Source organism: Chaetodon trifascialis, chromosome 4, assembly GCF_039877785.1.
Source record: "Chaetodon trifascialis isolate fChaTrf1 chromosome 4, fChaTrf1.hap1, whole genome shotgun sequence".
Lineage (NCBI taxonomy): Eukaryota > Metazoa > Chordata > Actinopteri > Chaetodontiformes > Chaetodontidae > Chaetodon > Chaetodon trifascialis.
In genome coordinates, this window is record NC_092059.1 from 3,378,260 (window position 1) to 3,403,568 (window position 25,309).

At 46.9% G+C, this 25,309-nt stretch overlaps 1 protein-coding gene across 3 annotated transcripts; it reads left to right on the top strand.

Moving 5' to 3' along the window:
- Window positions 1-429: 429 nt before the first annotated feature.
- On the top strand, window positions 430-23,627 carry sned1 (sushi, nidogen and EGF-like domains 1). 3 transcript variants are annotated; one of them, XM_070961837.1, is made up of 32 exons: window positions 430-1,003; window positions 7,811-8,098; window positions 8,805-8,945; window positions 9,057-9,219; window positions 9,294-9,419; window positions 9,722-9,835; window positions 10,380-10,493; window positions 10,984-11,097; window positions 11,292-11,330; window positions 11,427-11,534; window positions 12,969-13,061; window positions 13,194-13,328; window positions 13,689-13,808; window positions 14,141-14,257; window positions 14,540-14,683; window positions 15,104-15,277; window positions 15,438-15,551; window positions 15,649-15,762; window positions 15,856-15,969; window positions 16,092-16,208; window positions 16,315-16,602; window positions 16,707-16,890; window positions 17,160-17,272; window positions 17,881-18,159; window positions 18,312-18,447; window positions 18,535-18,617; window positions 19,548-19,646; window positions 19,965-20,081; window positions 22,406-22,493; window positions 22,639-22,718; window positions 22,813-22,840; window positions 22,943-23,627. In XM_070961837.1, the coding sequence occupies exons 1-31, from the start codon at window positions 785-787 to the stop codon at window positions 22,836-22,838; spliced, it is 4,161 nt and encodes a 1,386-aa protein (XP_070817938.1). In that variant the 5' UTR covers window positions 430-784; the 3' UTR covers window positions 22,839-22,840; window positions 22,943-23,627. The 3 variants fall into 3 exon arrangements, with proteins under 3 accessions (XP_070817938.1, XP_070817937.1, XP_070817939.1); XM_070961836.1 differs by having other exon boundaries at window positions 22,639-22,717; window positions 22,809-22,840; window positions 22,943-23,587; XM_070961838.1 differs by having other exon boundaries at window positions 13,197-13,328; window positions 22,639-22,717; window positions 22,809-22,840; window positions 22,943-23,587.
- Window positions 23,628-25,309: the final 1,682 nt, after the last annotated feature.

Here is a 25,309-nt window from a genome sequence, read left to right on the forward strand (position 1 = left end):
GTTTCCATCCTTGCATGCATCTGCTGTGTGTGAGTATCTGAAAAGCCCTTTCACTCTGTCTTTCATTTCAGATCCGCACTGACTGTACAGGGCTGCATTTTCACAGCAGTGCACATGCATGTCTCCTCACTGTGTGACCTCGCAAGCCTTGCTAACTGTACATAGTAAGAGTTTCACTGAAAGGGGAAAATCTTGTCAGAGTTTCTTTAAAGCAGCCCTTTGATTATCATAGATCCGCCCAGTGGTTATCCAGTTACCGGCCTCTTTTCAGCTATTGGCTGGAAGGAGCTAATTATGCAAGGTAGTGAATCCCTGTGGGGGAGGTGGGGCCAAAACTGAAAGAACTCCTTTGGCAGGCAGAATAGAGCTTTTATTGAGGATATTTCTAAGCTGACCATCAGGGACCAAATCGCTGGATTGTTCAAAAAAAAAAAAAAAACCATCTCAGCTGAATCACGCTGCTCCCCCTCTTTCATTTCTTCCCTCGTTTCATTTCAGTGAGACGGAGTGTAGCTCATGCAGTACCCAGCAGCAAGCAGAATGCAAGGAATCTACAGTATTCCCCTGTCTCACACAAGAAGCCCAGTTCACTACTGAAGGACAAGTGAGGAGAGAAAGAGGCAGAGCCAGAGAGCAGTCAGGGGAGGATTCACACTGCTGTGGTTGAGAGGAGGAACGTACGGTCTTGTCCTGTTCTGCTCTGCTCTTGTTGCCTCAGGTGTGTGTGCTCCTCCCTCCCCTCCGCGGTGCCTGCTGTCAGCTCCATCCCTGGGTGGCTGAGGCCATGGTGTTGGTGCTGCGAGCCCTGCTGCCCTGCTTCTGCACCCTGCTCTCCCTGGACCTGCTGCCTGGGGTGGAACCCGCTGTGCCCCTGGAGGACTTCTACCCCTTTGGCCAGGACAAGGGGGACTCCCAGACCATCGCTCAGGACGACGGAGGCTCCAGGCTCGTGGAGATCTCTGTTGCTTTCCCCTTCTTTGGAGACAGGCACACAGGACTCTATGTGAGTACAGAGCTGTGTGTTTTTACTGATGTGTGTGTGTGTGTGTGTGTGTGTGTGTGTGTGTGTGTGTGTGTGTGTGTGTGTGTGTGTGTGTGTGTGTGTGTGTGTGTGTATGTGTGTGTGTGTGTGTGGTTATGTCTTTATATGTCAGAGTGTATGGGTGTGCATGCACTTGGTAGTTGCCAATTGAAGCTGACATGGTGTGGATTGTATAAGAGCCTCAGGGAGATCCGATTTGGCCCACAGCCAAAGACCACATTGCAGTGCCCTTTGAGAGTTTGTGTATGTTTGTGTGCGCTCACAGGCTCTGCTGTGTAACCTCATTTGTAGAATATCGTGTTTTCCCCCCACGGGTGAAATCACAATCCTCCATGACATTCCCTTCACTTTCCATCTGCCCTCCTCGCGCTCTAAAGGCTCCTAAGTGCACCGAGGGAGAGTGAGAGAGAAACTATTAGCAGGAACAGTGGTGAGCCCCGCGCTAATAAGTCCACGATGAGCTGTTAAAGGAAATGTCAGTTTGTGTTCTTGCTGTTGCCGCGGAGCATCTGTGAGCTGTTCTTTCTCAGAGGGAGCGGGGGGAAAGTATGCACACTGGAGAGGGAGAGCGACGGTGCTCATGGGAGGAAGCGGAATGGTTTGACAAGGATTTTCGCGCACCACAGTGAAACACACTTTGATCTGCCTTTGTCATGTATTGGGTTCAGCTCCAGCGCATGGAAAGGCAGAACTCCCTTAAATCAACACCACCTGTTGCGGTTATGCATCCGCGTTCGCTCTCCCAGTGCCCTCCTCCTCCTCGCTCGCCGCGAGCCCCGCCTGCCTCCTCCCTGTTCACACCATGGACAGGGGAGGCTGAGGAACCATGGCAACAATGGGCAAGGTCAAAGGTCTTCTTTCTAATCTGAGCATCTGCGCCAACAGGGTGAGGTCAGTCTCCCGATGAAGACATTTTTTAAACTCTTCTGCATGCACACAGTGCGTAGACAGCGGCACAGTATTTTTAAGCACAGTGTTTGAGGGCTGTGAAGAGTTCTACACTGACAAGTCTGGAGCCTTCGTGTATCACAATTGCTGTTTTGCAATGAATTCCAGTGCATCACCGTAATAATACTGATACACAATAGTCAAATTAGGCAAGATAAGACAAGTTACTGGTTGCTCGGCTTGTTGATCACAGACCGAATTATCGTCTGACAGAGATAAAAATCTGAGCACTCCACCTCCTGAAATGTGCTGTTAGTTGTGATGTGATATCCTGTGGCTCGCTCTGCATCTCATTGGGCTGCAACTCTGTAGTCACGCAAGGCATAACACATTGTGACAGGCACTTGAAATTACAGTCACGCTCATTTTGAATGCCTCACCTGAATCCATTAAACATCTGCTGTAAGGCGCACGCATGGCCACATGGCGATCTCTGCACCACAGAGCTGCTTTGAACGCTTAATGTTTCAGTGAGCGCTAAGAGGCTAAATTTGTATGAATATTTTCTTCCAGGAGTTTGTTCCATGCCTCTGGGCTACTGCCACATGGAAGCCATGGAACCAAACTGACTCTGGACAGGCTGCGGGCGCTGCCTCGCTTTATTATCGTAACTGATCCCGTGGCGCAGCACAGACACCTTGAAACCCCTCACAGCAGATCCCCTTAAACCCTCAGCTATCAGCCTCTGTCCCTTCCCTTTGTTATATTTAGTGATCAACGAATGCAGCAGTGAATTTAAAGCCTGCCACAGACTCTTGGTTGCAGAGGTCTCTGATGTCCCGTCGAGCCCCCTCACAAGCTCGGGTCCCCCTGACTTGGTCCCGCTCCAGTCCCTCCTCTGCCTCCTGGTAACCAGGCTGTCCCTCTGTTTTGGTTTGTGTCTGGGAGTTTTCACACGTTGCTGGGATCCCTCCTCCTCCAGGTCCCCCCCTTCCCTCCTCCCACGCCTCAGATAACATGGCAAAGGTCTTCCCCCTGGAACTGTCCAGCTGCTTTATCTGAGAAATGACCAATCATTTTAACAGAACACAGATGTATCTGCAAAGCGTCTTAGGCGCTTCCAAACAATGCGGTTCACGGATTAACTATTCTTACGGATGGCGGGCGCAAAGAACATGAAGGAGGATGTCCAAGGTCACCGAGGAAAGAACGCAAGTTTAAAAGCAGATGTGGGAATAGATGGTTATGATCAAGAGCTTTTATTGGAGAAACATAAACTGATGGACAGTGGAAACACTCAGCTCCTCTCGAGCTTGTTGTACATGTTTATGTAGTCGTCAGTACTCAGAAATAAACTACATTCAAGCAAAATTCACATACATTTTGAAAGAATCCTGCTAAGACCGTGCCACAGTGAGACTGCACTCCTCACAGAGTGCACATCTGCTAGTGCTCATCTGCTCCTCTGAAGAGCTTCGACACTTTGTGCAGTTTCATTCACTCACTTTCACTCACCACCGTGTATGGCCCAAAGATGTGTGCATCGAGTTTTACCCTTTGTGCTCTGCATGAGTTCTTTTTATGTGCATGTGTAGGATGAAAGATGTGAAAGATGTTAGAAACAGTTCATCAGCCGTGGCCATGATATATCAGCACATACTTTGAAAAGTATATGAAGCTCTTTAAAGGAATCCTTTGCACTCATTCGCTTCCTCATGTCTGTCCGTTAAACATGACGCTGCTGTCAGGAGATGGTTCGCTGAGCTGAGCGTAAACACTGGAAGCTTGTTTATGTAAAAACAACAAGCTGTGGTTTTACGGGAGGGTTGTGCACCAGACTATCTCTTGGCCGGGCACGGTGACTTCCTGGAGTCTCTGCTGGTTGCTTGTTAAGCTCACAGTGACGACAGGATTCCAGGAAGTCACCGCAGCCAGCCAAGAAATAGTCTGATACATCTTCTCATCTAACTTTCAGCAAGAAAGCAAATGAGCGTTTTTCCCAAAATGTGGAACTATGGTTTCTTTGTACACTCACCCCCCCCCCCCCCCCAAACCACCTTTTCACTTCCGAACTGCCTGAATTCTTTGTGGCATAAATTCAACAAGGTGCTGGAAACGTTCTTCAGAGATTCTGGTCCGCATTGACCTGATAGCATCAGGCAGTTAATGCACATTTGTCAGCTGTAAATCCTTGAACCGAATCCCCGGTTTCACCACATCCCAAAGGTTCTCTCTGAGGTTGAACTGTGGTGACTGCAGAGGCCATCTGAGTACAGTGACCTCTTTGTCATGTTCAGGAAACCAGGAATTATTTGAGCTTTGTTACGCATCATCCTGCCTGAAGTCGCCATTAGTGGGTGGGTAAAGGACACCATTATTGCACCACCAGCAGCCTAAACCATTGATACCAGGCAGGATCTAGGGGACTTTCCTCCCTAGATAACCTCCACTCTGCCCCAGAACGTCCCTCGTTCCTTCCTGTGCACTGGATTTTGATAATCTGTACCTTTTCCCACACCTCACAGTGCCTCCTCTATGTGGCACCACAGCATAGGACCTGTGCTTTCATGTTGCATCCGTCGCCTCAGTTTCCTGTTCTTAGCCGCCTGAGCGGCACCGGGGGTGGTCTTCTGCTGCTGCAGCCGGCCTGCTCTCTGGATAGTCGTCACCATGTCCGCTTGTGAAAGTGCATTTAGTTGCTGCCACCTGATTGGCTGTTTAGATATTTGCATTAACGAGCAGTTGAGTAGGTGTTCCTAATGAAGTGGACAGTGACTTGTATGTTTCTTTGTGCAGCACATCGCAGCCTTTACACTGAGCAGCTTTTCCAGTTTCAGGCTTTTTATCAGAAAACTGCGTACATACATTTTCAACAGGAAGTAGTAGTGTTTTGAACGGATGTTAAATTCATTTGGAGTTGTCGTGAAGTTCAACTTTCACAGCTTTGAATTTCTTGATGCAAGTATTTTGAAATTCCTCTGCAGTTCTAAACTGTCTGATTTGCACATTAAAACCATTCAAACAGCACACGCGCGTCTTTTTACGTTAAACCTCCACGTCACTTGGAAGTTGTATTAGAGTCCTTTCACACTGTTCCAGACAGGATTTATTGCCTCAATCTGAACTCTTTGGAGATAAAGGTGAACCGGGGCTTAGGAGCCAGGCCAAGTGCACAGGCTGTCAGGCTGTAGTCACTTCCTCTGGCCTCGTCAAATAATTGGACAAGCTTGTAACTGTGAAACCTCGGTTTTTGTCAAGGAGAACGAATGTTTTCCTGAGTTGATCCACGGGCACCTTTTTCATTCAGGGGTTTGCTTTGGCTTGACTTAAGCCAGATGAAAGTTTATTTTAGTCCATAAATTGCTTGGCTCTGAAGAAAACCACCCAAGCAAAATCCTGGATGTATCCGGCGAAGAATTCCCAAAAAATAACAAGGGAGTTGTAGAGCGGAGTGGCACCATTGAGAGCGAGAGAAGGAAATATGGGGAGTGAGACGCTGCTTACAAGGCTGACTGATCGCACCTCTCTCCCCCGTGACTCTGACCTGCTGTCGTGTTACAGCACAACACACGGCAGCCCTGAACCCATTCACTCTCTCACATAAGTGCGATGCATGACCGCTCCTCGCTGCATCTCTGCACTAGTTACAGCCTCGTTCAAGTCCATGAGAAGAAGAAAAGTATGTGATACGGAGCAAAGAAAAAGGCCTCGAGCTCAGTTTAAATTCCTCTGAGGTCACTGCCATGTCAAAGTGGTGCCCTGAAAAATCTTAACAACTAAGAAATACACTTGTTTAAACATTTCCAGATGCTACAAGAGATTGGATTAGGCGATTAAACATATCCCAGTATTGGAGCAAAAACTCTATTTAATGTTCAGCATGATTTCCTACACTAATTTTGCTGTAAGATGGTTGACTTCCAGACCACTGCCACCACAGGTCTCTCATTAGTGGGTATGTGGGTGTGGGAGGTTTGTAATTCATGTACATCCCTCCATTCATCCAGCCCTGTGCCCTCTCTCTTGTTTTTCTCCCGGTATCAGATGGCGCTCTGGCTGACCCCGGGGCCCTGCCCCTGCAGTCGCTCCTCTTTTTCCCCACATTGGCCACGTTCTCACCACATCACGCTGATGCAGAGGGGAAGACTGCGGTCGGGCAATTAACTTAGCCCCTGTGCTGTGCCAAACAAAACTTCCTCTGCTGTTTTTACAGCAAAGTCCTTCAAATTATGGTTTTCATACACGCAGGGAGCAAAGCTGAGCCATCTGACATTGCTTTGTCACTGTCACATGCCACTCGGCTTGAATGCAGAGAGGCAAAGTTCATGCCGGCGTTCAGGAAACAGGATAGGCTCCATGGTGGGAAGAATCCCCCCTTGTTGATAATATGCAGAAATGATGTATGAATGAATGAGTGAATGAATGAATGAAGGCCTTTCATGGGGATTCAACTTTCCACTCAGGTTCAGCAGCTTGTTTCTGAGGGTGTTCAAAATGTAAGGCAGTGGCTGTTCACACAGCACCTCATGTTTGTGATATAAGGACTGCACACTGCTAAATGCTCGCTATCATTTACCTCATTACAAGAGCTGCTTTAGACTCTTAGAGAAGTTTCTTTATTAATCTTCCTCTACTGGCACAACTTTGTTCCCCAGACAACCTCCACCTGCCCCAAATCATCCCTCTTTTACTTCCTGTACGCTGCATATCAATAATCTGTACCTTTTCCCACAACTCACAGCACCTCCTCCATATGGCACCACTCCAGGAAGTCCTTCAACAAAACAGGACCGTTTGTCACATTTGCTGTTTTGCCTCTGAGGCCTTCAGCTCGCAGTTCTTACTGTTGCAATGTTGAAATCTATTTTAGAAGTAACAATGCATCAAATTACTTGATGTCACGTGACAGCGGTTGCTTGTAGTGACAAACCGACAGAGAATTAGCACCCAATTTTGCAGTATTATAGCATCTTAAATCTTATTGTTTTCATTTTATGTCTTGGCACGTCCATGTTTGGGTTCAGTCTCACCACTTCTGTCCACCTGGTTTCCAGCTGCAGCTCACAGCCTTTTTAGCACCAAAGGACAGAAAACGGTAGAAACTAGCTGGTGAACACAGTGCATCATTTAGCAACTGAAGGTCAGATATTTCTGTCTGGAGTCAATCGTGGATTACATTTTCGAGGTGGACAGAAACCTGTTTAATGCTAATGTTTCTCTGCTGGATGTGTGAATATATATGACGTTATATGGCGCTAATATGTCAGCTAGAAAATCCTCACCTTTGATAATGAAAGTGATGGTTGGTTTGTTTTCTGTCAGTTGAGTCACCAGCTAATCACCTAATTGCTTCAGCATTTCACCAATCGCTGAGCTTTTAAAGGTCTTTCTGGGTCTTTCTTGATGTTTCACCGGGTTCAGCACATAGCTGCAGTGCTGACTGTGCCTTTCTCACAGAGGAGATACTGTATGTGGACGAGGGGAGGATGGCTTCATTTATTTGGTTACTTTGCTTTTGGCAGACGTCTGTGGATTTAAAGGCTGTGAACGTCCGTCCCGGTGTGATGACTTTGCAGGTGCGTGAGCAGCACAAACCTGGTTTTCTCAGCTGCTGTCATTTCGTGGAATAAATCTAGCATCTGTTTGCTACATGGGAAGTGCAAACATCCGTTACGGGAGCGTCCGCTGCCTCATGCTAGCTGTTTGCCCCGTGAGGTCAGACCGCCTCTGTTGATCCACCTTCGCCTCTTCTGCATCGCACTTCCACTCAACACCCATCATCCAGCAAACAAGTCACAGTGGTCTAATCTAACATGATGTCCAAAACATATCACTTATAATCCCACTCAGAGGCTCTAACTGCAGCTCTCCCCTCCTCAGGTTAACAACAATGGCCTGGTATCTTTCCTGAGGGAGGTGTCTCAGTTCACACCTGTGGCTTTTCCAATCGCCGGGGACAGAAGGGTTGTGGCGCCGTTTTGGGCCGATGTGGACAACCGACGAGCAGGGAGAGTCTTCTACAGAGAGAGCCAGGAGCCCTCCATCCTGAGGCGGGCCTCAGGTGATGTCAGGACCTACTTTTCAGAGTTCCCCAACTTCAACGCGACATGGGTCCTCGTCTCGACGTGGCTTCAAGTCACCTTCTTTGGAGGCAACTCTCTCACACCGGTATGAACTCACACCTAACCTAAGTTACTGCTGAAACACTCCTGATTCTCTATATACGTTTCAAATATCTTCAGGGTCTAAATCAGTGATTCCCAATCAGGGGCACTTCCACAATAGTAGGAGCTCAGTGAGTTTGAAAAAGAATAAGCATCCAAATTGATGTGATACTGATCACAATAATCTCTACCAGCTGGAACAGCCACCGCTCTGCACACCCCAGTGTCAGTTTTAACACCTTAAAGCCACATGTTGAACCACTGAGAGGGCATGGGAAGCAGTTAGCAAGCGAGCAGAGACGGGTTATCTGCATCCATTTTTGTGGTTTCTAACATCCACTTTAAAATCGAATGAAATGAAGACATTTGGAACATGACAGGTGGTGTCAATGAAGAGGTTCTCGAGATCACCTATTAGGGATGAACTACTGGGAACCACTGGCCTCAATAATAATGTCCCAGTAAAGATCCTTGTTGTTACTGGTTAAAACTGGGATGAATATGTGGTTAGAAAGCACAGATAATGGGTTTCATTCTAATGGTAACTGTGAATTTCTGCTTCAACAGCAGGCCCAGGCGAGTCTGTTATGTCTCAAGCCTGACTGAGATTTTCTACTATTAATATGAGGAGTCTGTCAGATGCACGCATTATTACCAAATTTCATGGAAATCAGGAAATAGTTTCACCGAGCCTGTTCTTCCCTGTGCAGGTAAATACTTTCCAAGTGGTGCTCATTACAGACGGAGAGCTTTCCTTCACGATATTCCAGTACAATAACATCACTTGGACCACAGGCATGCATGCCAGCAGCGGAGGAAACCTGGCTGGGCTGGGAGGGATTGCAGCACAGGTAAGATCACATGGTTATTTGCTTCTGGCGAATGTGCGGCATCATCTGCAGTAACATTCTCTCATTCAGCCAACTTTTGTGATGTCTGCCTCCTTGTTACTCTCTTCCCAGGCAGGTTTCAATGCCGGCGATGGCAAGCGCTATTTCAACATCCCCAGCTCCCGCACGGCCGACGTGGTCAACGTCGAGGGAACCACCAACGTGGGCTTCCCGGGCAGATGGGTCTTCCGTATAGATGATGCAAACGTGGAAGTGGGCGGCTGCAATAACTCCGGTAAGACCTGCTTCAGTCCCTCGTCTTTATGCGTGTGCTGCCAGGACTCCTCTTACGTTGACCTCTCTCCACAGCATCAGTCTGCCCACACCTGCGACCGTGTCTGAACGGGGGCCAGTGCATCGATGACTGCATCACAGGCAACCCCTCCTTCACCTGCTCCTGCTTGGCCGGCTTCACCGGCCGACGATGCCAGATCGGTGAGTTACGGTCGACGCCGCTTCCTGCTCTGTTGTGCCTGACACACGCTGCACACTGTGAGTGAATACCTGTCTACCTGAGATCAGCCAGGAAAAATAATGTCAACTTGTAAAAGGAAAATACTCGGTTTCTCCTGACCTGCTGGAGGGACACTCGGGTATTTCCTTAATACCCGGATCAGCTTCATGCCAGCCTGTTGCTCTCTCCTCCGACGTCACCTCACGAACTGACCCCGGCCAGATGTTTTCTTCTAATTAAAAGAGTCACACTACCTCCTTTGTATTTCTCTCTGTGTCTGTAGATGTCGATGAGTGCGCCTCATATCCTTGCCAGAACGGAGGAACTTGCGAAGACCAGATTAATAGTTTCATCTGTCAGTGTCCTCTGGGATACACTGGTAATCAGTGTGAAACAGGTACAAAGACGCTTTGCCTTAAAGCTGGTGTGTACTGTGGTTACAATTACATTTTATTACTTGTTTCTACTGCTTGTTTATTTTTTAGAGTACTTCCTGTGGATGTGAAATGTGGAAATGTGCTGAAAACAGTGAATTTAAAGTACAAGAACGGCCATTTTCATTGAAGAAATGACCCCAAAGCAGTCTAAATTGAGACATTTTTACTGTACACTCGAAGATCCACACTGCTTCTCTCACCCTCTGCAAGCTGAAATGGGCTGAAGACCAGGAAAAACGCTGATTAATTAAAGTATTTGTGTGCCTCATTAAGCAGTTTCCACACAAAAGACAGTATTTCAGAATATCCTGGTTCAGCCTCTCTGGAGCTGCGGCGCCTGTTCCCACAGTCCAGCCTGTGGAGATGTGTCCAACCTCTTCTAATACCTTTCACAGCCAGCAGCACATACTTGCAGCGTGAGGGGAGCAGCGCGGCGGATATATTAATCAGCTGAGCAAATATTCCACCTCTTTGTCCCCGCGTGTGTGTTTGTGTGTGTCGCAGACATTGACGAGTGTGGCGACAGGCCGTGCCTCAACAACGCGTCGTGCGTACAAGGTGCTGGCAGTTTCACCTGCGTGTGTGATCCGAGCTACACTGGCGTCCTGTGCGAGACAGGTGAGTTTAGTTTTTCACACTCCAGGGAAAAGTAGGCATCTGCCTCCAGAGGAAATATTTTCTGCTGCTTTCTACATCAAACTCAGTCACTCTGGCAGATGTTTTTGTCCGAAGAGTTTCCCAGTCTACCCAGACAAACGGGTGCAGGTTGAGGTTATGGTTGACACACGATGTAGCCGTGAACCACACTGAGGAAGTTCACTGAAGTCAGGTCGGTTTCCTTCACTGATCTGCTCGCTTGTGACTGATTGTTGATGAAAGTTGAACCCACTGGGGAATTCAATTATCAGGCTCTGCACAGTTCATGATTCCTTGTATCTACATGAGACGGGATTACCTTTAATACCAGACACCTGGCCAGTGGAACTCGATGCTTTCAGAAGGGAAGTTCGACGCTCCTAATCCGGCTCAGTGTCTTTGACAGCAGAAAAATCTCAGCGTGAAAACAAATCAACGGCAGATAAACTTCCCTCTTTTTTTGATCTTCCAGACATAAATGAATGTGAGTCGCAGCCGTGTCTGAACGGAGGAGAGTGTGTCGATCAGGTGGCCAACTTCACCTGCGTCTGTCCTGCTGCCTTCACTGGAGCTCTCTGCGAGACAGGTGACTTGAATTCGACTGGAAAGACGCTACAGAAAATCTCACTGGTCACAGACTTCTGTACCATCATTCAGTCTGTCAGTCAGATCTATCTAAGTCTAGAAGAATCACTGAGGGCATGCCTCCTTTCCAATGATATCAGCTGGTTTTTGGATGAATCAAAGCCCTGAAAGCCTGTCCCTGTCTTCCTCTCTCAGAGCTTCAGGTCAATTCAACTGATGCAGAAAACCAAACAGGTAAAAGCAAGTACAGCTACAGCCTCAGCTTTGCCAAATATTTTCACCTGCAGTTCGATTCTCACATCCCAGCCTGTCGTGCTTTTCCACATGCAGCCTCGTGCGAAGAGGAGGACTGCGGGCAGAACCAGATTTGCGAATACACCAGCTCGGGACTCTCCAACTGCACATGTGCTCCAGGCTTCTTCGGTGACAAATGTGAAGGTATTGGACACTTGGCCCCGGCTGACGCTCGCAGCAGGCAGCTGGGCAGGTAGAGAGCAGGCCGGGTATTTAAAGAGGAGCTCTGCTATCCCACAGGAATTTGGAGCTCTGCCCTGGAAGAGGCTGCTGTGATGATGGATTATTGTAATTATCAAAACTGACACGGCCTCGCCCAGTTTACTACGGGAACCAGTCGCTTGATGTTGTGAATAATTGTTTTATAGCACATTTTATTAGTTTACCAACAAGAGGAAGTGCTTTGTCTAGACTTGAAAAGGCCTCTTTATGAGTCAAAGCTGGTCTTTGGTATTCAGGTCATTTCTTCAGACAGAGCTGTTGAAATATGCATGCTTCCACACCGCTACTTGCTTCTCTGGAAGTTGGCCATTGCACCACACTATAGTTTCAAGCACAGCTGCTGCTTGCATAACCACGCGGCAATTTGAACACAAATATGTAAAACGCTCTCATCTCCAGCTAATGCTTCATAACTGCTTCAAAGCCAATTTTATTGTGTTTGATGTCGACATCGTATTAGTTTTTGGAAATAATTATTTAGCCATTTGAAGCTAACTCGGGCTCCAGTGAGAGGTTAGTGTCACCCTCTGATAGCAGTTGTTGCAGCTTTTTTTTCCTTTTTTTTCCCACCAAAAGCTCTTTAATAGTATTTGAGCTATTGCAAATGCATGCTACCTCTCACCCTTGAGCTGAAATAACTATCAGTGCTTATATAGGCTCTCTTAAATCTCCCAAATACTTTCCTGCCTGGCTCACTTGGAAGGCACAGTGGAAAAAGGAGCATGATCCTCCAAGGAAGAGAAAGTAGCGGGACTCAGAAGTGCCTAATCAGGCTCTCAGATCAAAGGGCCCGGGCCGCACAGGTGGCCAATGAAAGTGTCTCTTGCAAATTAACAATCCATTAATTGCCCTCAGGGCCATACATTTTGGCCACAAAATATGCTCCATATCATCAGAAAAATGATACCCTCCACCGAGCTGCCGGGACTTCAAAGCGGAGCCACTTAGCTGTGATACGGCGCGTCCTTTCATCCACCGCTGCAATTAGGAGGGAGAGGAAAATAAAAACATTCTTACAATTTGCACAGAGCGGATGTGCAGCGTGCTGACTGGTAATCCTCTGGTCCTGTGAACTTTGCTGGAAAAGAGAAATGACAGCGAATCAATAGATAGTTTACAGTACAGCAGATGAAAGATGCTCAGCATATGGTGCACATGTTGACCATTTGTACCTTCTGCTGTGTTTACACTCAGGCCACGACTGAAAACTTAATGTAACTACGTGCTTTCAAGCAAACTTTCCAACCTCTCTCTCTCTCTCACACACACACACACACACACACACACACACACACACACACACACACACACACACACACACACACACACACACTTTCTCTCTTCCTGTGTCTGCAGAGGAGTGTCTTTGCCAGAATGGGGGCGTCTGTGTGGACAGCAATGGGACGTGCGAATGCCCCTCAGGCTACACAGGACTCTACTGTCAGTTTGGTAGGCATGATGCGTACATCCAGGTGTCTCACACGAGCTGTCACGAATGTGAAAAAAATGGGTCTCAAATATCTGAAAGCAGCCATTTTTCCAAACTCTGTCAACATGTCCCTCACTGTCCCTTCCTGTCAGAAGTAACTCAGACGCCGTGCAGTAACAGCAGGCCGTGTCCTGACGGAGGCCCCTGTCTGGAGTACGGAGGGACCTACCTGTGTACATGTCAGACCAGCGCAGCAGAGCTAGATCACAAGGACTTCTACCCCTATGGTAAGAGCCTCAGGCACCAACCCAGCACCGTGGCACTTAGCAGCCATGTGTCATTGCATGAGCAGCTGGTCTCTACAGCAACAAACACATTTTGAAACACACTGGTCTCAACAAGTGTCGCTTTCTGTCTCAAAGGCAACGGTCACATTTTTACATTTACGACGTGGAGCGACATTTCGAAATGATTAATGCCACCGATGAATGCTCCCTGGAGATTTTGTATTTGTTCCAATCATAAAATGACAAATACTCTGTGTTTTTTAGAGGCTGGACCGAGCCCACATGCTTGAGTAAAATTAAGGAGCTTTACCGTTTCCCAGTGCAATGGAACGCAGTCAAGTATCGGTGTGTGTTTTTCAGTACAGCCCCGATCGGTCTGCGACTCCTCTCCGTGTCTGAATGGAGGCTACTGCTACGAGCGGGATGGAGGCTACACCTGCGAGTGCAAATACGGATACTGGGGCAAGCACTGTGAAAAAGGTAGCTCAACTGATGAAGAAGAAGAAAGAGTAAATGAAGAGTACCTTCACGTGATTTTATGCCTTTATCAAAACATCCCTCAGACTTGTGGGTTATTACTCAGGCTCAGATTCGGCTTTGAATGCACCAGGAAACATGCCATGACTCGTAATGCTGCATGAAATATTAAAATGCTGAGAGGCTTAAGATAATTTGTACTCATGACTGAGTTATGAGCTATTTTCCTGAATTATGACCTGAATTTCAGTGTGCTGGAACAGATTTATTTTTGCATGATTAAAAGCTGGAGTGGTCTCTGCTTCAAGGATTCCCCTCTGCATGTCTCTCTCCAGTTAGACTCAATACCTGTGCTTCTGCTCCCTGCCGCAATGGAGGCTCCTGTAAGGAAGAGGCAGGCAGCTACAGATGTGTGTGTCCTTACAGATTCACTGGAAAACACTGCGAAGTGGGTGAGTGCCATCCTCGGCTCACGTTCACAACCTTTTTATACTCACCTCTAAATTTGTGAGAAAGCATTAGAGTGCATGTGTAGAAGTCATCTAATCAGTAATCTAATCTAATCTTTGAATGCTCTGATATAAATATTTGGATGAGTCACGTTCTTGTAAAACACAGGTTCTACCTGTTGGATCAAAAGCAGGAAGCCTGCAGTCAATGTACACGGCAGGTGCAAGTAAGTCTTCTTGTTATTATTGCCTGTGATAATTATCAGTGTGTGTGTTTTCCTGCAGGGAAGCCAGACCCCTGTGCCTCCAGCCCCTGCCTCAATGGGGGGACGTGCTTTCACTACATAGGAAAGTACAAATGTGAATGCACTGAGGCCTTCAGCGGCAGGCACTGTGAGCTGAGCAGGAGCTCAGTACAAACCTCCACAGGTAGGCAGACGGCGTGTCGCCACGCGATAAATCCCAGACTCCCTGCAGTGCTGAAGTTTGTGAGATGTCAGCTCGAATAGATTAACAAGTAGGGGATGTCCTGAGCTGTGAGGTGCAGAGATACTGGCTCCCCATCTGAGGATAATCTTAGCAGTGTTGCTGCACTGGAGGCCCCACATTCACAGATATAGAACGAGTGCACAAGCTATATAAAGAGAAACCTGATTAGACCTGATGATTCATGTCTACACACTCTGACAGCATGCTGGAGGTAATTTTAGGAGGACAAAAACAGAGAGCCTGGATGGAAAACACCTCTGTTGCCATTAGTCTGTCCTGGATGAGCTGCTTTAAGCTGCAGTGTTTGTTAGCTTACGTTACTATGCAGCCGTGCTGACGTCATCTGTGTGTTTCATTCAGAGCTGGGCTGCGGGCCGCCTCCGCAAGTCAAGCACGCTGAGGTCCAGTTCTCCTCGACAACACCAGGCTCCATGGCCATGTATATATGCCACTCAGGCTTCATGTCTGTGCCCAGAGCCACCCAGAGCATCTGTGGTATTCAGGGGGCCTGGAGCCAGCCGCCCATTTGTGAGGGTCCGTAACACACACAAACACATGGACACACAAAAACTGTCTTTTAATCGTCCCTGAAAAGTGCTAATGAAGAAGACTCCAGCTGTCAGAACAGTTTATACTCTGAAATGTTTTAGCTTGGTGTTGGTTTATGCTGATTTCTTCCTTCCCATCACTACAGAGATCAATGAATGCCTGTCGCAGCCTTGTCTGAACGGCGGCACATGTCGGAACCAGGTGGGATCGTACCAGTGTGAGTGCAATCACGGCTTCAGTGGAAAGCGCTGTCAGACAGGTAAAGCCCGATCAAAGTCTTCTGACATTAAATGCAGAAATTCAGTGCACTCACATGTAGCTGCTGTGTACGTGTGTGCGTCCTCTCGTCCCTGAAGACGTAAACGAATGCCTGTCGGAACCCTGCGGACACGGGGGGACGTGCGAGGACCTGCCTGGCTCCTACTTGTGTCACTGTCCACAAGGCTTCAAAGGCCAGAACTGTGAAGCAGGTACAGTGTTCATTCAGCCCACTGCAGCACTTTTAAAGCTTACACATGTCAACAGGACAGAAATCTAATTCTACCATGAACATGTGTGTGCAGAGCAGGACAGCTGTGAGTCCAACCCCTGTCTGAATGGCGGCGTGTGTCGGGGTTACAGGAGGAATTATTTGTGTGTATGCAAAGACGGTTTCTTCGGGGACCAGTGCCAGATGTGTGAGTGACTTTGTGCTGCCTCACGAGTCTGTTTTATTGATTTTAAAAGCTAATTCACGCAGCTTATACTCAGCTGTGACATGAACCATATCGCACTAACTGTCTGTCTTTGTCACCCCCAGTGGAGAACCCGTGTGTACTGCAGCCTTGTGGAAACCGTGGACACTGCAGGAGTGACAGGAGAGGCAACTACAACTGTGTCTGCAAGACAGGACACACAGGCAAAGACTGTGAGAAAGGTCAGTAAGACGGCCTCCGTGTCCCCCCACACCCTCTGTACTGCAAAGACAGCTCTGTAATTATTCAATGTATGGATTAGACATGTAAGGTTGCCACTGTTCCCAGACCTGTTGCCTCCCTCTGGTCTCAATGTGCTGCGTGTGGAGGAGAACGAGGTGGAGCTGCGCTGGGACGAGCCGGAGCCCTCGCAGAGCCTGATCAGCGGGTTCATGGTCACTTATGGTCCTCTGGGCCGCAGCAATCGCAAATCAGACCTCCTCGACAGGCAGAAGTCTACCCATGTCATGCGAGGCCTGGTGCCCGGCCTGCTGTACAACATCTCCACCTTCTCCATCAAACGCAACACCAACAGCAACGACCTCAGCCAGCCTGCCACCGCGCTAATACGCACAAGTGAGCGTGCTCGTTAATCGATCGTCTAACGCTGGATTAGCTTGAATGCGTGTGTGCTCGCTTGCATGAATTCTTCGGTGTAGTTACGTGTGTTTTTGCGGCAGGGCCTCGGCGGGTGGAGCAGCTGCAGGTGGTCAACGTGTCCTCCTCTCAGGTGTGGCTGAGCTGGCTGGTTCAGGCAGCTCGTCATGCAGCCGTCAGCAGGGTGCACGTGTCTCTGCTGCCTCCAGGCGGGAGTGAGGCTCGCACTGTCGTACTCAACACGAGCACCACTGAGCACACCTTCAGGTCAGGCTCCGCTCGTCTTGGTACAGAAAACACTGAAAACACAGGATTTTAATTTATTGTGCAAACCTGCAGTATCCTATATGTCCACTGAAGGGCGCTGTTCAAGCGCTGCACTTTAAATGGCTTTGGGTAGTATACCTTTTAGCCACTAGAGGGCATTATTTCATCACTGTTTCCAGGCTCCTGACAGGCTTACATGTCTGATGCAGTCAGGTATCAGGCCTGGTTTGCTGTAGTTCAACGTCTTTGTGCCTCTTTCTGCTTCCCAGTTCATTACTGCCCGGTCAGATGTACACCGTGGATGTGTTGACTCAGAGTGGAATCAGACCAGACGAGTTACCCTCCACCAGCCACTCAGCAGGACCACTGCAGTTCTGGACACGTAGGTTACATGTCATCATTCAGCAGCTATCAAGTATGTATTATTGAAATTATTAGGATGATAATAACATGACTGCTGGCTGGCTGATTAGACACGAGTGTGTTTGGATTTCCTTTTCATCTTTTCACATTTAAAACTTTCATCTCTGCGTGTCACCACACAGTGGATGCATTAGATATAATGAATTCACTAAGTTATTGCATTTCACTTACTGCTGAGATATAGTTAGTATGGTTGTTTAATCAGTGCAATTTTGTGGCTCAATCTTCATTTTATCATCTCTTATAAAAGTTTCATGTTCAGTAAAGGCTCAATACTAACACACTTAAAAGAAGTCCTTAATACATTTAAAGGAAGTGTTAATTGAATTTTAGTTTTCTCTTTCCTCTGCACCTTTGTGTGTTTGACACATAAAAACATTCATTCATTAAGGATGAAAAGGGATATTTTTGAAGGGACAGGTCTGATTTTTAGCTGGTAGTGATGCACATGTAGCTCACTCCTGTGATAAAGCATCTAGTGAATCAATAAAGTTAAAAAATAGTTCATTGAAGAAAGAGAGCATCGATCGTGCTGCCTGACACTCATCGCCGTGTGCCTCTCCTCAGGGCCTCTTCCCCCGCAGAACCTCTCTCTGTCACATGTGACCACTAACTCTGCGCAGATCGCCTGGAGCCGCCACCCGAGACACGTCCCCGACGGCTTCGTGGTCAACGTGACTCGAGGGTTGAACACCAGAAGCCGCTTCCTGCCCAACGGGAAACTGGGATCATATACGCTGCGTGAGCTGACGCCCGGACAGCACTACTATGTGGCTCTGACATCCGTCAAGAACGCGGGGCAGGAGCAGATCCACAGCATACCTCAACACTTAGCCTTCACTACCCGTGAGTGGATGAACACGTCAGTGTCACCCCGCACTGCTTTTCACCACAGACGGTTTCACCACAGAAATTACATTGTGCTTCACTGAATCCATGAAGATTCATATGATTACAAATAATCTGAACTTGTTCTGCGTGCATTTCCTTTGACCCAGTGCCAATGGAAGCAAGATCAGGGAGAAGAGAGAGGCCAACCGGACAGGGGACTCAGGTCGGACGCACATCTCCCCCCTCTCAGCCTCAGGTCCTGGGGGGCACGGCGGAAACCGAGATCTCGGAGGAAGTGCCCAGGTACACGTGGAGCTTTGATGGTTGTTAAAGAGCCGTGAAAAGACGTTCTCTCCATGTTTCCAGCTTGCATTGTGTTCTATGTTGCAGATACACAGAACTCATTGACAGACGGGGAAGGATAACGGCCAAGTTCGCTAACCTGCCTCGAAAAGCCATTCGACATCGCACCAGTGAGTACGAGCAGGAGGAACATTCAGTGAGGAGTCGCTGCCGTAACACTGTTTGACAGTTTCTCTACAGCATTCACTGTGTTACTCACTGTGTTACTCACTGTGTTATTCACCGTGTTTGACACAAGAGGCAAAGCTGTCATGTTAATATTTGACACAAGCGCTCAATAAAGTTATTTATCCTGCTTCTTCAGCCAGATTTGATTCAGCAGGACGCTCCTGCGAGTCCCTGACATCTATAAAACTTCGCCAGCATATTGAAACGGTTCCGATTTGCTCAGGATGTCCAAACAATGAAAGAGTAATGCTATTTTCTTATCATAATGCAGATGGAATAACTTAGGCCGTGATCCCATAACCATATGTTCCTAACCATGGGCTGTCTGGGTGAAATATAGCCGGTCCTCGAACGTAAACTGGACTCTCTGCCGTCGCACAAACACGCCCACGTTATCGGACACATGCTGTTCGCTTTATCGAGCAGATTATGGTCATTCTTTATAATGTGTGTTCCTTTTTTTAAGTTAATGCATCCCAGTGCAGGTTTATACGCAGCCTGTAGCCTAAACACAGAAGCAGATGTTATCTTGAGCTCTAGAGAATAAGCCTCCTCTCCAGGATGGCTCTGCCCGTCTTAATCGTGTTACGCCTGTGATGTCGCAATATGATTTTGACCATTTTGCCAAATCAGTGATGTTGTGTTTCACTGTCCCAGGCCGAGGTAGCAAAACCTTTTAAGGTGTCTCAGTCAGACAGTCAGACAACCCGACCTTTTTTAGGTTCTTCTCTCTGAGCGGCATTAAATTGAGTGTTGGCGTTCATGCCCACTTCTGGTGCAACACATCTCCATTTTGCCCTAGTGACCCTGCGACCTGTCATTCAGTTTGTCTTTTCACGCTGATTCGTGACAGGAAGTGTTTTCCCTTGCAGAACCTGACGCACCAATCAAATTAGAGAAGATGGAAGAAACAACAAACAAAATCAGCCTGGCGCTGGAGATGCAGGAAGAAGGTTTAAAAGCGAAGCCTGGTGAGTGTCATCCGCCCTGTAACTGATCCCAGCTGATACATGAGATGAACATCCTGCTGGAAAGCCACACTTATCAGTCTTCAGACGTGGAATTTGTCATCTGTGTTGTGTGTTTGCTAAGTGAGGATGCTAACCTTGAGAGACAAAGACGTAACATTCAGGAAAGCAGTTTGTTAAAAAAAAAGGGGGAAGTGGTGTACGAGCTGGAGGCTATCAACACGCGGTATCAGCTGTAAATAATGTGGAGTAGTGGGCCTGAAACCTGAGAGCCGGACTCATTCTGCGGTGTGGATGTTGATGGCAGCTGTTGTCTCTCAGAGCTGCCACAGGACTGCCGCAGTCTGCCCTGCCAGAACGGAGGAACGTGTGCGGGCGGAGGCGACTCCTTCGTCTGCGACTGCGCACCAGGGTTCAAGGGCAGACAGTGTGAACTGTGTAAGTTTATGTGCTTCCTCTCAACGCACACACGCACACACACACACACACACACACACACACACACACACACACACACACACACAAAAGAGCAAAGGCACTGGAGAGTCATGAATTTTAAACACATCTTTACGATGACTGACTTGTCTTCAACACTGGGTCCACAGGTTGATCAGTGAAGTCAGTAACGCGGTGGTCTTTAGCCCGTCTGGCATTAGGTGAGATGCAGGGTCCACCCATGCAGACGTTTCCTTTAAATCAATTAAATCTTGTCTTAATGAGCGTAAGACGCAGCAGCTGTGCCAGCACACCTGTGAGGTTGTCCTCTGACACGGTGGCGCTCGGAGCTCATGCAACATGCTGATGGATGCAAGTGTAATGTTTACCATGTTCGCATCTTAGTTTAGCATGTTAGCATGCTAATGTTTGCTAATTAGCACTAAACATAAAGTGCAGCAGAGGCTGATGGGGATGAAGGAGATTCATCACTGTCACCTCAGAAGGTCCCAGGTTTCTGTGCAGAGCTCACATGTTCTCCTCGTGTCCAAAAAAGTGCACGACATAATGTGATTTGCAGCGAAAACAACCCGACCTTTTTTAGGTTCTTCTCTCTGAGCGGCATTAAATTGAGTGTTGCCGTTCATGCCCACTTCTGGTGCAACACGTCCGCTCAGCAGCTGTCTGAATGTCACGAGTGTCAGCGCAGGATTTACAGCCCTGTCTGTTCCTGAGGGTCGTAATTCTGCTTTCTCTCAGTGTAACCGCAGCATCTCATGGTGTGAACTTACAGCAGAATCTATGTTAGATTTGCATTTCATCATGTAAGCTGACAGAGCGCTGAGCTATGCTTAGACCTCTGGCTCTGTAAAAGCAGGAAACACTCCACTGACAGTTGACCCCTCTGACATAAACTATGATGGCTTTGTTAACTTCAAGGCTTACGGGCACGAGTGCACAACATGAGTACAGTGTCAGCGAAAGCACAAAGCACCGTATTATTGGCCATCACCACTTTTCAGTGCTTCCTTTGGATGTTCTGGGGGTTTGAGGCAGCAGTTTATTACCCGCAGACAGTAGCCTTCTTTGTTCTGATTGGACTCTGTCTTTGAGGTTTACGTTGTCTTTCTGGTGTCTCAGCTGTAAATCTTCAGCCTGATTTTGACTGAAATAACACAAAAGAACATGAAATTAGTCTCTGCCAGACTAATGTCTGTAAGCAAAATTACAGACATTCTGTGACAATGATAACAAAACATTTTCATATATTATCAATGAAGGCTCTCTGCTTTCATGAGATCTCATTACATCTTAGTCAGCTGTGACTCGAGCTGCCATCTTGTATCAATCTACTGATGACAGATTATGCAGCTGATTATGTGACACCAGTATTAAATCAGAGGTACAGTCCCAGATTAGGAGCATGAATAAAACGTCATTTCCTGTTGAACAGCAACGTATTTATATGATGACTCTTCAGCTCATTGGTGTCTTCGCCTTAATGAGAAGCTGCTCGAATCATATTTTCTTCAATTCAGAAGTCATCAGGACATCCAGAACCTCCTGCAAACACTAAGTTACTTTTACACTCGCACACAATTTTGAACAAGGAAGTCAGATAAAGTAAGAAACTGTAGACGTCACAGTTCTTACACAACAACAAAATGAAAAACGTATGAGTTTCTCAGTTATTTCTGGCATGAATTTTGGATAACTTTGTTACCGTATAATAGACCTCAATGTCATTATCCAAGGAGGCAGACCAGAGACTCTGCACACACATCTGACAGTGAGCTTGCATGAATCTACAGCCGATCAGTTTGCAATAATGAGCATTTTGAAATATCAGCAGACTTGTACTGGATATGTTGGCTGAGGATGTCAATGAAACTGATTTTTAAACTCAGTTATAAATAAAAATGTCATAGCAGACATCTGCAGAGAAGGTTTGACAGTGTAAAGCGTCTAAAATATCCCGTTTTTCACACTAAGCACATGTAGGAAATGTTCTGTGACATGTAGTGAAAAACACAGTGAAGCTCAGTTAATCAACATCAGCTGGAACTCACTGATGATTAGACGCTGATGAAGATGATGAAGCTGCATATGAGGAGACACTGCACACACTCTCGGCCCTCTCGAGCCCGTCTCGTCACCTAAACATCCAGCGTCGGATTGTTTAAACATTCCTTTCCTAAAACCATCCATCAGCCAGGGAGCAGGGCCCGGCTCCATCCCACACGCCTCCTAAACCATCCAGCAGACTTTCCCCGCTCGCGACACTTCAGACATTCATGCCTCATGTTGTGTGTGACCGCTGTTTGCAGTGTGCCAGCGAGTGCCGCACCCCTGCACCCGTCTCTACTCTGAGACCAAGAGCGTGCCCGTGTGGGAGGGCGGAGTGTGCCACTACCTGTAAGTCCTCATCAGACCCACACCTCCTGTTCTGGCCTTGCATGCTTCTGCTCATCATGACACATGTGATGTTTACGCAAGCGCACATCTGAAGATCACTCGTAACTAAAGGATTAAATCCAGGAGTGTGTTTTGTCCTCCGCAGGTACAAACGGACGTACAAAGTACAGCAGGATGTTTGCTATCGAGAGATTTGTGAACCGGTGCTTCCCAAGAAAAGTCAGAGTGAGTCGGAAAAAGCCATCTGAACTGTGTTGATATTTTTAGCAAATAAAGCCGCGCAGCTCTTCTCACACACTTGTGTTAACTCTCTTAACAGCCAGAAGAACGAACAGACAACAATAAAGGTTTGTTTTCTTTAACACAGTCCATGTAATGATGTTTGTTAGCGTGAAGCACTTCTGCTGTGGATCATGAGATTTTCTGACTCTTTTCTTCTCGCCTTGCAGAGCGCTCGGATGCTGATGAAAGGACCGTCATCACTGTCATGTGGAAAACTTAACTTCAATTTTGTTGTTTATAATCTACTTGAAGTAACTGATTATGGTCATGTTTGTGCTGAGAGGCCCTGTCACAACCCACTGTAACATTTTAGGAACAGATTTCCATCCATCTGAAAACGAGCTTGCATTTGTTCATTCCTGAGAGCTGCTGCGGCTCCGTGGAACGACTTCCATCGAACGAGTGAGAAACGGCCCAAACCATCTGTCACCTGTGACGTTTGATGACTGGTTTTCATACAGAACTTATGCAATATTAACGGTAAGCAGTCCACCGTGCTGCATCAGACACCTTATATACCTCATTTCCATGTCCATGCTGACACATCCGGAGAGGTTTTTATTATTTGTGATTCAGCTGCAGGTTTGTCCCTCAGGGAAATAACTGTAGAGTTCTCCAAGTCCTGATCTTTTCCTGAAACCAGCCCCGCGAGCTCCTTATAAAGACGATGGGAAATGTACGTTTCCTCCACACCCCGTAAATTCATCTCTTCCTGCGACCATGATGCACAGTGTTTTCTGTGTATTAATCTTTCTCTGTGTCTTAGCAGGCATCACTGCTCGCTATTCTGTAAATAGTGTTTATAGGCCATTTTGTAGGTGAATATTTTAATAATAAAAATGTTAAAATGTTTCACGTTTCTGGCGTCTTTTTGGGTGGATGTTTGCACTTTGGGTTACGTGTGTGAATGTTTCCTTTCAAGCAAATAATCTCTTCAGGATACAGTATTACTGCCGCTCAGACTTGGTTATTTAATAACCCGGGGTGCTTGGTATGAGATATACCTGCATATATTTTTTGACACCACTATTTATGCTCTATTTAATCACCCATTTTATCACTTTAGAAGTAGCAAAAATCACCTGATTGGAAGAATTTTAACGATAGTTCATCAAGAGGAGGCAAAAAAGACCAAGCCGGTAGTGATGCATGACAAGAGAAAGACGGTTAATTCTTTTTAATGGATGTTGTAAAGAAGGAATACTGTACATTATACACTGCTGGTTAGTACTGTCTGCATATACTTTATGCCATATTGTAGGGTAACCATAGTACACAGCGGTAAGCACAGATTGGCAAAATATAAAGACTCTAGCTCTAACTTTAATCCGACGGAGGCAGATAGGGACATGCCTCATGGTAGAAAACACGCAGTGTGTGTGTTCTTGATCAGCAGTGATCCCTCTCATCCGAAAATCCCCTGAGAAAAAAACAGACTGCTCTGTCAGGACGAGCAGTTCATCTCTGAAGCGTCTTCACCACCACAGTCTCTCTGCTCAACAACTCGCCCAAGTTAGAGCGCCAAATCCTCAAGCATCAGCAGATCTGACATGACACTTGTGCTACCGCTCAGGCCTCTATATACAGACAGGAGGCAAATTAAAGGGAGAACCAAGATAAATAAGACACAACAAAAGCAGATGCTTCCACACAAAGCACGAGGGGGTCACTGAATGGTTTGATGAGTATGAAAATGATATGTTACGGCCTTCGAATCCACCGCATCTCAACCCAGCTGAACATCTATGGGAGATTTAGGATCATCAAAGTTTTCTAAGGATGGTGTTTATGCCTCCAACAGAGCTTCAGGGAGCATTGAAGCTGTTTTGGAGGCTTGTGGTCACACAAAACTTTACCAAGACACTTGTATGTTCTACATAATGAGTATATTGTGCCTGATCTCCACAGTGACTGCAGTCAGCCTGTATGCAGCTACTGTAATATGAATCTCATGCAGCCTCATCTGCTGCAAAAGCGACATAATTTATCAGGCTGTGCTCTACATTACGAGTGCAGTGTGGTGTACTCTGAGTAAATGCTTTTCAACAGTCCACGTCTGTCATTTTATCAGGAAATGTCACACCCGAGATAAAAAGAGCAGGGTTGCGGCTCAGTACAGTTCCCACCTTTCCCTTCACTGAAGGCCTATCAGGCCACTGACCTGACCCATGGGCAAACAGATACAACACACACTAAAAGCACACAGAATGCCCTTCATTTAACTCTATCTTTTAATTTTGAAGCTGATGCTTTACGACTTGTTTTGGTACATTACAGTATTTAGCAGTATTTCGCAGTTTGGCAGGATAATCATCCCACTTGTTCTCTATATTTGCGGTTTTTGTGCTGCCTTCAGGGAACCTCGGAATATTATGACGTAGGTGTCTAACTACCACCCTTTGGAGTGCTTACGGTAGCGAGAGTTTTGGAAATATTTTGATAATACGTAATCACATTTACTGTATGCACTCTGGATGCACAGGTTTTATTTACGGTGTATGATTGAACAAAATATGCCGCTATTGCTGATGTGC